General features: G+C 37.3%; 1 protein-coding gene across 2 annotated transcripts in view; it reads right to left on the bottom strand.

Annotated features, from left to right (window-relative positions):
* The window catches only part of LOC149218835 (uncharacterized), an 83,943-nt gene that overhangs the window by 13,765 nt on the left and 56,544 nt on the right, over positions 1 to 13,634 (bottom strand). Inside the window, exon 2 of one of the 2 annotated variants that reach the window (XM_089384158.1) lies at positions 10,887 to 12,382. In XM_089384158.1, the coding sequence (XP_089240284.1) occupies positions 10,887 to 12,382 (1,496 nt within the window). The remainder of the gene's footprint in view (positions 1 to 10,886; positions 12,383 to 13,634) is intronic. The other variant, XM_089384159.1, reaches the window with a different exon arrangement.

Here is a 13,634-nt window from a genome sequence, read left to right as displayed (position 1 = left end):
CTGCCAAGCCGCACGTGTGAGCCAGAACCAGCTTCATAGGGAGGCCGAATTTGTTCTGGTGGGTCAAATAGCTTCTAGGGGGTCAGGGAGACTTGCAGAAGTGATCAGAATAATTTTCCAAAGGTTTACCATCTTACGACAACCAATTGTTTATTTTTGCTAAAGAATTTTATTAATTAAAACCATCATCTGCACACTGGGTTTCCCTTAGAGGTTTTTCGAGGGACATTTGTCCGAAAATATTGGTGTCCATTATTTTTGTGTGCACGCATAATTTTTCCCCATTCCTGTGGTTATTTATTTTCAATGAAGTTGCAGTTGTGTTTTATTCAGTATTTGTCACAAGTATTTTGTAAATAATCTAAATAGATAGGCAAATAATAACAACCAGTAACTGCAACATTATTTAGAATTTCACAATCTAGGCATGCAAAAGTCACTCATATCCCCTTAGAACACTTGCTCTAGGTTGAACAAGTTGTTAATGTAACTTACCCTAAGTCTAACTTAGAAAAAAGGACATATTAATATGTTGGCTTATTTAGCTAATAGAAACTTAGGAAAGGTGAAGTAATTTACTAGTAAGTTTTAATTTTAGTCGTTAATCTCAAGTAAGGCGAAATCTAATCTCAACCGTCAATCACTCTGAGATTAGGGTTAGGATTGGGGTTTTGGTTCAATGTAAAATTATAAAAGCAAGGTTGAGGAGAGGAGATAGACACACAACAGCAGCGCAAGATTGAGAGCAACATCTTAGTGAACGATGTGTCGGGTCTAAGGGAGTGCAAAGGGGTTGGAGGTCTAAATATGCAAGAGAGGTCGAGCAACGATCTAAGGCAGATATGTTGGATCAATCCACATTATTGTATCTGTATTTTGTTAGGTGGGTCATTATCCCAGGACAAGAGCTCACATAAGTTTGGATTTCTTATTGAAACACTTGTTGGGAAGAAATATGTGTGTATCATTGTGATTGAAATCGTTATTTGCTTCTATTTAATATTTTGTTAGGAACCTAGTTATGTCTTTATTTAGTGAGTTTTGCTAGGAATTAAATATCAAGTTTTGGGTTCAAGGAAATCTAATATTATTCACGGTACTAGTTGTGTTTCTTAGAGCCTGTGCAGCAAGGTTGTGTAATAAGATAAGATCATTTTATCATTGTCTAACAAATCACCAAAAAAGTAGGTCAATGTGACTACGATGGACACTTAACGACAAAGATATGTGGGAGTGCACTAGGCTACTTTGAAAGTATAAAGTAAGCTAACAAAGATGAATAAAATCAATTTTTCACATTTACAATTCATCCACCCATAAAATTGTGCACACAACATTTCCTCCTTTAATAGTGAGGTATTTACAACTGGTTTTATCTCATTGAACTACTTTAGAATTTTCGAATATGACTCAAGGTGGTTATCCCTGCTCATTTTCAGCCTGTATGAGAAATAAGCACTGAGAGCCATGGCAACAGAGCAAGTCAACAATTTCATTTTGAAAGCATAATACAAAGCAATTCTCCAAACCTTATCCAAAAATTCATCATGTTGTTCATGATAATCCTTTAAATAATTTTGCCAATTTTCAGAAAGATAGAACTTTGTCGTGTCTCCCAAAATCACTCCATAACCACCTATATGGAATAGCATGTGAAAAATCAAATGCATGGCCCTATAGAAGAGATTGAGAGTGGGCTTTTGGAAAGCTCTGGGCAATACCAAGAAATTTATGGCTTGATCCAAAAGCAGAGACCTTTAGCACACATTGTTACCCCTAGTTCTCAAAAAGATATAACTTTGTCGTGTCTCCCTAAATCACTCCATAACCGCCTATATGGAATAGCATATGAAAAATCAAATGCATGGCACTATAGAAGAGATTGAGAGTGGGCTTTTGGAAATCTTTGGACAATACCAAGAAATTTATGGCTTGCTTCAAAAGCAGAGACCTCTAGCACACATTGTTACCCCTAGATGGTGTTGATGTTTGTAGCTCGAGTAGGAACTTCTACATAGGTCTAAGTCTCTAGATGTGCAAAAGTCACCTAATACACCCTTATACCTTAAGCACTATAGTAATTTATTTTTATAGAATATAGTGACTTGATAAATTAAATGCAAAGGTTTTTGCATTAATGAATTAGATGTAATCTAGACCATTAATCTAAAGTAATGTTGAGATCTAATCTCAATTGTCAATCACTTTAGAAATTAGGGTTAGGGATTCAGTCATAACTCAAGCTTATAAAAGAAAGGTTAGGATAAGGTAGAAGACACACAAAAATAGTGACTCCCTCAACCCTCAAACAATAGCAGTACGGTCCTGTCAAGGTATTGGAAAAGGTGGGCGATAATGCCTACAATCAATCTTCCCCCATACATGCACATTTACTTAGTAGTGAATGTGGATAATTTCAAACTCTATGAACCTTCAATGTTGGATTAGGGGGAGGGAGAGGGTCTAACCTTCCATAGAGGACTTAGCACCAAATGCTCGGGCAATGTTGGCAGAGGGCATAGTTTTGCAGAAGACGTCCAAAACTACAAAACAAGGGTAGCATGACCTTCAAAAGATTTGGTTTAAAGGACACCTTCCAAGCAAAGGAAAGTGGTACTCCAATGAAAAAGTAGAGGAAAAAATTCCTCACCTCATTCAGTAAAGCTTTTGGGGACTAAAAACCTCCCTAAATGGGGAGATATGATCTGAATTGAATCATTATATTATTTATCATCTATCTCAATGCTTTCAGAGTGGAAACAAATGGAGGAATCAACTTGCAGGGACATTTTTAACGAGTACCAATTTGGAAAATTGGGGTGTTATAGGTCATTTTGTCACATTTGGCCAATAGACCTAAAAACTGGATCAATCAACATCTATGAACATGTTGTCATCATCCCCTCACAAAGCCCTAAGCATGACCTTTCCAAAAAGTCTGAGTTTCTGGGATTAATTGCTCAAAATCAATGTTTTTTGCCCCAACACAACATGTCCCTTTAGCCACCTGCGTTCAGCATCGGTTACTCCCTTCTACACTAGCGTTGATCAGCACTTGTTGCTCTCCTTTGCAGGTGCGTTGATTCTAGAAATTCAAGAAAATTAAAAAATATTTCGAAGCTTCCTCTTCCAGAAGATTCCAAGGGTTGTTTTAACTATTTGCCATGGATATGAGCTCGAATCCTATATGATCCTACCTTGGAGACTTCACCTCTTATCCCTTGAGTTCATCCTCCCATCATAAGTGGATCTCATGCTCATTATGGTAAATCCTAAACTACCATCCCTCTCCTATAAATTTACAGCCATCCATAGCATCAGGGTTGGCTTTTGGAGACTGATCATGCCCTCATGTTGCTACCTTGAATCTAAAGGAGTCATAATCTTCATGCATTATGGTTGATATTGAGGTGTGTTTTGTGGTAAGGAAGGACAAGTCAACTTGGGGAGACTTCTACAAGATCATCTATTATTTATGGTTGTAAACTCTCTCCTATTTCTATTAATACAAAGAGTATCTTGTTTTCCTATATGTGTTGTATTATGTTTACACTCATGTATTTCAATGCCTTGTTGATTCATTGAATAGAGATGTTAGATTATGCTACTTGGTTGTTGTAGATCCTTTGCTTGTTTCAATTGTGTGTGCAGGTTCTAATTATAGCACTTGGAGCTATAATTGGAGCTTACAAGCGAGGAGGAAAGAGAAGCTTGCTACAGATTCGAAGTAGGCCTCTTTCCCATTCCCTAACTTCTCTAAGGAAGATTCTATAACATGGGGTTTAAAACCTTTGGAGCCATTTTGAAGCATTAAATGATGTTTTTGGAGGTTAAAAAAATCTCACATGCGCCAATCCCCCTAGCGTTGTTCTACACTCAAAGATCTTTCCAACAATGTAAGAATCGCATCAATCGAAGTTCATACCATGGTACAAGAGGATGCCACATCAACCCCCATTGCTCGTGCATGTTGGGTAGCCACGTGTAGACAACTTTCAAAACTCTAGAAGGTCTAAACCAATAACCCTAGGTGAGGGTTGAGGGAGTCAAACCTTACCCCTAATTGGCTATTTAGTTTATGCTAAATACCAAGCCGCTAAGAGGAGTTCCTCAATCATAGTCAACCACCTCATTCTTCATACGACATATTATGTTGATTTCATCTGGTGAATGTGTGACCATGCATTCTTGCATTCCTTCGAGGGAGGAGATCCTTCCTTTTGATTATGCTCTCAAGATAAAGCATTGATCCATGTTACTTGCAACCATATGACATGACTCTTTAATATTGAATATAAGCATACATACCTCATTTTCCTTTGGGTCATCCAGACTTTCTGTAGCAGCTCCCTTGATTGAAAAAGCTTCAATCCATTGCTCTGCCTCTTTTATGTCATCATACCATCATCCCATGAATTCCACAAGTTGGGAATTCTTGATGAAATGCTTGCTTCCCCTCATGATAGGTGAACCTTTCAATGAAGATTCCATCAGAGAATCTTGAGGATATAAAGTATCGCCATAAGCAGATGCTTCCTTTTGACAGATGTATGATGAGCCTTGTACTAGATGACCTTGCCACTTATGTTTCCAATGAGATTCCCAAGAGCTATATCCTTGACTTCCATAGATTCTAACCATCATTCATGCTTCTTTATGATGATGTCCTAATCTCTTGCTTTCAATGTTTCTATGATGCCATGATGCATCCTATCATGTTCATACTTTACAATAAGAAAACTTAGAAACAGAAACTATAAAAGAACTAGGTAAGGAAGACTATCTCAATAGTGGAGATCTATTACTTCCTCCTTCTTGGACTTCTTCATTTCAGCTTCCTCCACTTCCTTGGTGATGTGGGCTTCTTCTCTTCCTCTATTGTTATTGTCCTTCTTGAGCTTAGGACAATCTTTCCTATAATGCCCATATCCTTGACACCCATAGCATTGTATTTTAGCCATGTTCTTCTTTTTCTGAGGACCAAATTTTCCAAATTTTCCCTTTCTTTTTGTCATTAGAGCATATGCTTGATTCTACTCACCTAATCCCACATTAGATTTGGCCTTTAGTCTAGATTCTTCAATCTTGCATAGTGACCATAGATCCTGGAATGGAGTCTCTTCTTTCTTCCCATAAATACTTGAAGTAAAGTTACCCCACTCCTCCGGTAGTGCATTTAGTACAACTATAGTCATTTCTCTATCAGACATTATTTCTCCCAAATCTTGTAGTTGATCCCAGATTTCAGATAGCCTCATGAAGTATGAGGCTATTCCATCTTCCCTTGACATCTTCAGCTTGTAGAGTTCTTGTCTTAATGAGATGACTTCTCCGGCAGTGCTTACGGAATACAACTCTACCAATTTGTCATAGATTTCTTTTGAAGTTTCGAGTTTAGATACATGTGGGATGAAAGGATCCTTGGATTCTATGAGAATCCTTTGAGCTTGAGCATCTTCCTCTCCTGGTTTACCATAACCTCATTTTCAATGAGATTCAGATCTGTCCTCTTCTTCCATGCAAGATAGTTTGAAGCCCCAACCAATTTGTTGCTTTCCTTGCAAAAATACATTTTGACAGATTCAGATATGGACATAAATATACTTACTTGATAGGATGCTCCTTCTCCTTGTTGCTTCCTTGATGTTGATGATGATATAGAGAATAGAAAACTTCTCCTTGATGAAGGTAGTTTTCTTCAAGAGTGATCCTTGATCCCATAGAGAGTGAGATCTCTTTGGATCCTTTGATGAAGATCAATGATGACTTCTTGGTGATGTCTTCAATGGTAAGGACCTTGATTCGTAGATCTCTTCAACTTGGCCTTCTTTTTCTTGATGATGATCCCAATACTTCTTTGTAGACTTCTTTGATCTAAGGTTATGATGCTTCCATTGACTTCAAGATGATCTTAGCTTTGATGCCTTCTTTGAGATTTGATCCATGAGTTTCCCTTGATAAGATGCCCTTCCTTGACTTAGTCACCTTACGTCTGATACCATGTTGAGAAATCTAGGGCATAGAGATTAAGCGATTTCTCTTTGATTAGTAAATGCTTGTGAATGCTTTTTACTTTCTTAGATTAGGATCTTCCTTTAATTAGATTATTAGTGTTCTTTTTCATCAAACAGCTACCAATGCATTAACCATAAAGAGACAAGAGACATAGCATATAGACTATCAACCAAGGCCAAAACCCCTCCTTCTTGAGAGGAAAACCCGAACAAATTCTTCTTCTTACAAAGATTCCAATTGAAGAATACGAAGACCAAGACTCTTGACCTATTTTCCACTCCAAGACCAAGACACAAGTTCCCTTGATGAGATCCTTAGTCAACGATAGTCAACCTTTTGTTGCTTCCTTCCTCTCGGCTCCTCTTCAGCTTCGGCTTCCTTCTGCTTCATAATTTTGGCCTCCTTGAATTAGGTCTACAATTGTTGACCCTAATTCATTCATAAGACCTTCCCTTTATGACTTGATTCCCTTCGCTTTAGAGGGAGTTCATTTCCTTGGTAACTCGGCTAGAGATACACCCTTGTCTTCTCTTGATTTGTCCTCAAATCTGACTGTTAGACTTCGGCTTCTTTCTACAGTTTGGACAACAGAGATTCCTTGCACGTATGGATAACTTCAACCCTCAAAACAGACCCAAAACAATGCTAGGTACTTCGATCTTTCTTCCCTTCTTTTCGCTGACCATAAGACTCCCTTTCGCTGATCTTCGCACTACTTACTGACTTCAGAACTTGACCAAATTTCTTCTCTGAAATGTGGACATGCTGCCCTATTTATAGTTGTTGTAGCCTCATAATAAGCCAACTTGAGAGAGGGTGAGCCGACATGTCCTTTAGTGAAGATCTTTTATTCCATCTTGAAGCCGACTTGAAGAAGATACTTTTGCTTGGTCTTGGAGGGCTTTCTAACTTATTTAAGGACTTATATAAATATGTAACATGCCCAAGAAGGGTCCATACATGACAGACTCAAATTGACTTTTATGACTAGAGGACAAATCCTAAAGGCTCACAATGGGAGCCATCACTAAAATAAAATCCCTTGCTCATGGAACCCATGAGAAAAGCATTACAATAACAATTTTATTTTTCTTCTTTCCATCAATTACATGTCATTATGAAGACCAAACCTAGTTACACTTTTCAACACGGGTTCCATTCTGTGCTATTGTATTTTGTTCCATACTTGAGTAGAGAAATTGGGAGTGGGACATTAAAGAGCATAACAAAGGGGGTTAAAGTCCTGTAGTAGCCTTACAAGCCACAAGTCTCAAGTAACTCCATAGAGACTACCTCATCCTTTGTACTTGCATATTTCCATATCATAGAAAAGGGAGCAATGCAGCCTCACATTCTAGTTGGGCTTTCTCCCATGAGGGTTTGCCAAGGAAAAGATTATGTCTATTATTGATGGCGTGTGTGTATTTCTTTCAATTCTTTATTTCTCGCTTTTCAACTATTTAATTTATTTAAGCTGAAAATAAGCTATAAAAGAATCTGAAATCTATTGTGACAAACTGTTCCAATGGAATATCCACAGCAGTTTGCAGATCATTATCAAGTTATCCAACAATCAAGGGAGACAATGACATTCACTTATTGCGGGTCTTGAATATGAAAGCACATTGAATGTTGAGGTTATCAAAGAAAGGTTTGTCGATGAATGTGAAATTGTATTCAACAGGTCTCATTTTGCATACATAGAATACATAATAGAATCCACTGATGATGAGCCTAGAGAATAAAGTTCATCCAACTGCGAGATGCTTACAACAACCTTGATGGATAAAGATTAAACACAAGTCAATGGGGTCTTGGTTGATGGTAAAGAGGAGAGTGATAATACACCTCCCTCCCCCCCAATCACCCCCTCCCAACCCAAACCAATGTTCAAGTTCCAAAGACATGTTTTTCCCCTCATGGACCCTCTGACTCATGCAAGTTGTCATTTCTTCTTGGTCGGGCCCAAGTAACAGTGCTGGATGCCCACGACATTTATGTCAAATGGATCTCAAGTGTTGTAAGTCAACTACACTCCATTGTAATATTCCTAGATTGCCAAGTGAAAGCCCCAGGCACCCATGGCTACTCTATCAGATCTCTCTAGAGTGTTGTAAATCAACAACATGCCATTGTAAGGGAATCATTGCATAGTGAAAGCATTCAATGATTTTTTTAAATAAATATACTTTCGTCGAATCTCAAGAAGACATGAATTTAATCAACCACGCAATTCCCTAAATATACTTTCATCGAATCTCAAGACGACGTGAATTTAATCAACCACACAATTCCTTTTATAAAATTAAGATTCATATTTTTTTAAACATTAACAGTATTATATATATAGCCCCAACTGTTAGCTCAATCAACTGAATCATCCACCCAAGAAATGTTGCCAACAAAGAAGACATAGATCACAAGCTCAAATCAGGTTGAGCCCCTCGAAGTTACCAGTGAGTCGGATGACTATTGTGGTTGGTGATTGAGCTTCCCTCCATCCAAACATTTTAGAGAAGAGGAGGGATCCTGCAAAGTTGATCCCTCAAGCCCCTCTATCAGATCTCTCTAGAGTGTTGTAAATCAACAACAAGCCATTGTAATGCTCCTAGATTGGGGAATCATTGCATAGTGAAAGCATTCAATGATTTTTTTAAATAAATAAACTTTCGTCCAATCTCAAGAAGATGTGAATTTAATCAGCCACACAATTCCTTTTATAAAATTAAGATTCATATTTTTTTAAACATTAACAGTATTATATATATAGCCCCAACTGTTAGCTCAATCAACTGAATCATCCACCCAAGAAATGTTGCCAACCAAGAAGCCATAGGACACAAGTTCAAATCAGGTTGATCCCCTCAAAGTTACCAGTGACTATTGTGGTCGGTGATTGGGCTTCCCTCCATCCAAACATTTTAGAGAAGAGGAGGGATCCTGCAAAGCCGATCCCTCAAGCCCCTCTATTCTATGCTTCACTCAATGTCCCTACCAAATCAAGTGTCATAATACTAGGCACCATCCACAAAATGCAGGGTATGACAAGGTTTTAGGAATCTTCCTTCACCCATAACTTGAATCTATGCAGCCCCTTATGCCTCCCTCAAGCATACATAGAAAATATAAGAATCAATAATGTCTGTATGGACAAGGCCCGATAAATACCTGTGTGCATAAACATGAAAACATGCATAAGCATAACATCCATGCCGCATGCCCATGGTAATGTAATTAATAGATTCTTAGAGAGAATGTTCATTGGTATGCGAGGCCTTACACTCCTTAATACAGGGGAAAGACTCCTGTTACCAACATAAGTCATTTACTTATGTACAACACATATTCACCAAATCTACGATTACTCAATGCATTACCCAGTTGCTACAATAGAATGGGAAATCTCTGTCTTATAAAATGCATTAAAATCTGCCATAGATACAATGCAGGAAAATGACAAGTGATCACATTCATGTGCCATATATAGTAACGTGCAATTTACACCTTTTTCAGACTTTAGCTGAAAGCCAACAAGGATTTATATCAGCAGCAAATTCAATTCATTTGCAGGAAGGCCACGTAGAAAACAGTTAGAGAAATCAACAAGCAATCCTCTTGCTGCAAGCTGAAATATGGAGTTGTAACAACAGCAATCAACTGGGTTTAATTAATGGCTGCAAAAAAATGAGGTTTCTCCCTCCAAGCGGCCCAGTCACTTCACCTCCAAACTCTTCAATTCCTATTTCAAACTTTAATGATCTTATCTGGGGTGCTCTTTATTTTGTCCTTATCAGGCTTTGGAAACTTGGGTATTCTGTCCTTGTTAGGGTTTGGAAAAGGGAGGTCCTTTTCTTTTTATAATATATTTTTTGTGGATTGAATAGGCCTCTCTTCATTGTGCTCCTTAAGGCTATGAGAATGTTTTTTTCTCAAGTGCAAGCACGCACTTATAACCTTAAGTATGACGTGCGTAATGACAGGGTCTAAAAGAGAATCTCTTCTTTATATTTAAAATTCTAAAAACTCCTCACAGGACTTTTGCATAATGGAAAATGATTAATTGAAATTCGTATACGAGTTCATTTTACATGCTCCTGAACTGCCTAACACATAGCTAACATTTTTTGGCTTATACTATAATTGATTAGAACACCTGTTCATGTACTTCCCTTTTGATTACTCGCTTTTATTAGCAAATGGACTTTATGATGTTACTTTTGATAGAAAAATAAATACATGACTCCGGAAAAATGAAAAAATGCCTATACCAAAAGCATGAACTAAACATTCATTGAAGTCAAATCACACCCAGAAACAACTTCCCAACAAAAATATCATACAATCTGATAAATACAAATTACTCCATATGAGAATGTTTTTTTCTCAAGTGCAAGCACACACTTATAACCTTAAGTATGACGTGCGTAATGACAGGGTCTAAAAGAGAATCTCTTCTTTATATTTAAAATTCTAAAAACTCCTCAAAGGACTTTTGCATAATGGAAAATGATTAATTAAAATTCGTATACGAGTTCATTTTACATGCTCCTGAACTGCCTAACACATAGCTAACACTTTTTGGCTTATACTATAATTGATTAGAACACCTGTTCATGTACTTCCCTTTTGATTACTCGCTTTTGTTAGCAAATGGACTTTATGATGTTACTTTTGATAGAAAAATAAATACATGACTCCGGAAAAATGAAAAAATGCCTATACCAAAAGCATGAACTAAGCATTCATTGAAGTCAAAGCACACCCACCACACCCAGAAACAACTTCCCAACAAAAATATCATACAATCTGATAAATACAAATTACTCCATAAATCATCAACATATATTACTAAATGAGAAACGAAGTCAAACCTTTTGAGTGCTCCTTAAATTGCCAGAAATAGAGGACATCTCAGGCTTTGATGCATCTCCAACATTTGATATAGGAAACTCCATCTTTTTTACAAGATACTCTGATAGATTGCAGATTACAGATTGAAGAGCTTGAATATCAGGATCCCTTAAATTGTCTGAACAAAGACTGGCAAGTAATGTCACTGATATATTGTGCATGGTTTGAACAAGTTTGTCACAATCCTTCCTAGAGTCTGCAACAGCAGTCTCAGAAAAAACAGATTCACCATTTGTTATTATTGTGCTTTCTGAAAGGGAACCATCATCAGTCGCATCAGAACTTTGAGAACATTCAACTGCTGCAGTTTCATTGAAATAGAGAGTTGGTAACTGACAACCCTCTAACTTCTGATATTCTGTCGAATCTTTTAAAAACTCTGGCTCAGAAACTGTAAAATCCATTAAAGAGGGATGAAGCAGTGAGTTTGATCCTAAATTAGTAAGTCTTGTTGATCTTTTTACAAGCTGTGCATTTGAAACAACAGGCGTATTCTCCCTTGAAGACAAAGGAAATAGTCTTTTCGGTGTAGGCGGGTGGTAGTCCGAAGATAAAATATCCAAAACTGGAATAAATTGGCTATGATTGGCTGCAGTATCTTGAACTGAATAATCCGAACCCCATTCATTTGATTTTGGTATTTTTATGGGATCATCTTGGCCTTTCAAAAGATTTTCTTCCCTAGAACTTACCAGTCCTTGAGAATGGTGGACTGTTTCCAGAAAGCAGGAAATATCATCAGATAACAGGCCATCCACTGTTGAAGGCAAACCCACTGAGTCATTCATAGCCTTGCTAGGATCATTCCAATAGCTAATTGTAGAAGAAGATAAAGGATTTGTGTCACAACCCAAGATATGATTGGATGAATCTGTGCTTGCTGGATAATGAACTGCTTTCTCTGCTCTACTGCTGCTGCATACAGTTGACGGCTCCGGATATTTTGTACATGAACCTTCAACAGTTAAGTGTTTAGTGCTTGTAGTTCCCATATTCAGAGATGGAGAGTCTATACATTTATTAACTTGAGTCTTGCAATCTGATTCATGTAGATTGGCTGACGGTATCTCAATAAACACCGGTGGAGACAAAACTGTTGGGTTTCTTGATTCATGAAAATCGTTAATAAAAGTTGGTGAATGATAACTTAGGAGAGAATCAATGCCTAGACTTATTGGGTTGGCAGTGGAAATATACGCTTGTGAATTAGCTGGACAAGATGCCGTTTGTCCAGATTTTGGATCCGCTAATTCAACTGATTGTTGCAGTTGGCTAGAAGGAGGCCCATACGCTTTTGACTCCAAGTCTTTTTGAAAAGAGAGAGTTGAGGTATCTTCAAAATTCAAACAAGTGGGTACAGTAGGTGAATGCTCCATTCCAATGATTGTGCTAAATTTATCTTTCCAAGAGCTGTACACTTGTTCAAACCCCATCATACCTTGTGTCGATTTGCCTGCTGCATCAACAAAAAGGAAAGAATACATTTAGCTAACAAAGTGGACAGGAAAGTTTTAGACCTCAAGCACAATTACTTTCAACTCAAAACGGACATGCCAAGTAATATTAACTAAACCATAAACTATATGTTCAATATTCTGTGAGAAATCATCATAATTATTATTGAACTGAAGTGAACTCAGACATAAGCAAATTTCATCCCATCAGATTTGTCTCTGTTTTAGAAATGGAGATATTTATCTCTACAACAAGCACTAAATATCAATGCAACATTTGATTATTTAAAAAATACAGCAATTAAGTTCAGTTTGAGGACCAAGTGTCTACTAGCTTGCATACTAAGATATAATAACCTGTTCCAGTGAAATAAGGTTGTGTATATGCATCGACCTAAGTTGCACAAAACATTGAAACATCTGGAAGTTTCTGAAATGGAAACACCTGGAAACATGAACCCCAAAATGGAAAAGTCCGGCGAAACATCATGTGTGTGTGTGTGTGTGTGTTTGCCATTCTTTTACAGATACACATTATCTTGCAAGAAAAAAAAATGATACACAAAAACATTTTAGAAAGAAACCTGTCTCTATATTAACTCCCATAGAATATTACATGATGCGAAGTCTAAAATTAGCCTTTATAGATGAGGTTATACATTCAAGATGCATAAATCAGCCTTTATACATGAACATTGAAGATATACATCCAAAATCAACCTTTATACAATGGCCATATGTGCTGAAAATGAAATAAAACATGAACTAAAGACAAGTACAATTACATATTCTAATAATCCTCATCCTCATTAACAGAAATAGAACAAGGTGCTTGTTCAGCAAAACTAGAGAATGGATTGATTAGAGATAAATTAGTTTGAGTGATTAAATATAAATTTTGGTGGTAGATTAAGATTTATTTGGCCATAGAAGGGCCCAACGCCATTCTTGGGGGGTTGAGTGGGCCCACACAAGCAAAAACAGCTATAGAAAAGAGATGATTCGCACCAAAATGCTACCAGCCATATTGTATGGCATTTCCAAATCGTGAAATGTCATATGGTACAATTGGCAGCACTTCAGTGGTGTTTCAGTGGCTTTCTAGCATTTCTAGGTTTCCCGCGGTTGAAAATAAGTAAAACAGCAACAAAAGCCCTGGACATCAACCCTGACTAATGGCTGAAAATATGCACAAAAATTGATATTTATGTCTTTCCAATTTAGTATGTGCAAAGCATAACCATAATACGATAA

This window comes from Pinus tabuliformis, chromosome Q (genome assembly GCF_031772625.1).
Source record: "Pinus tabuliformis cultivar Carrire ecotype Pingquan chromosome Q, CPIR1, whole genome shotgun sequence".
Taxonomy (NCBI): Eukaryota; Viridiplantae; Streptophyta; class Pinopsida; order Pinales; family Pinaceae; genus Pinus; species Pinus tabuliformis.
The sequence above is the reverse complement of the archived record's forward strand: the minus strand, read 5'-3'. Positions and strand labels throughout refer to the sequence as shown.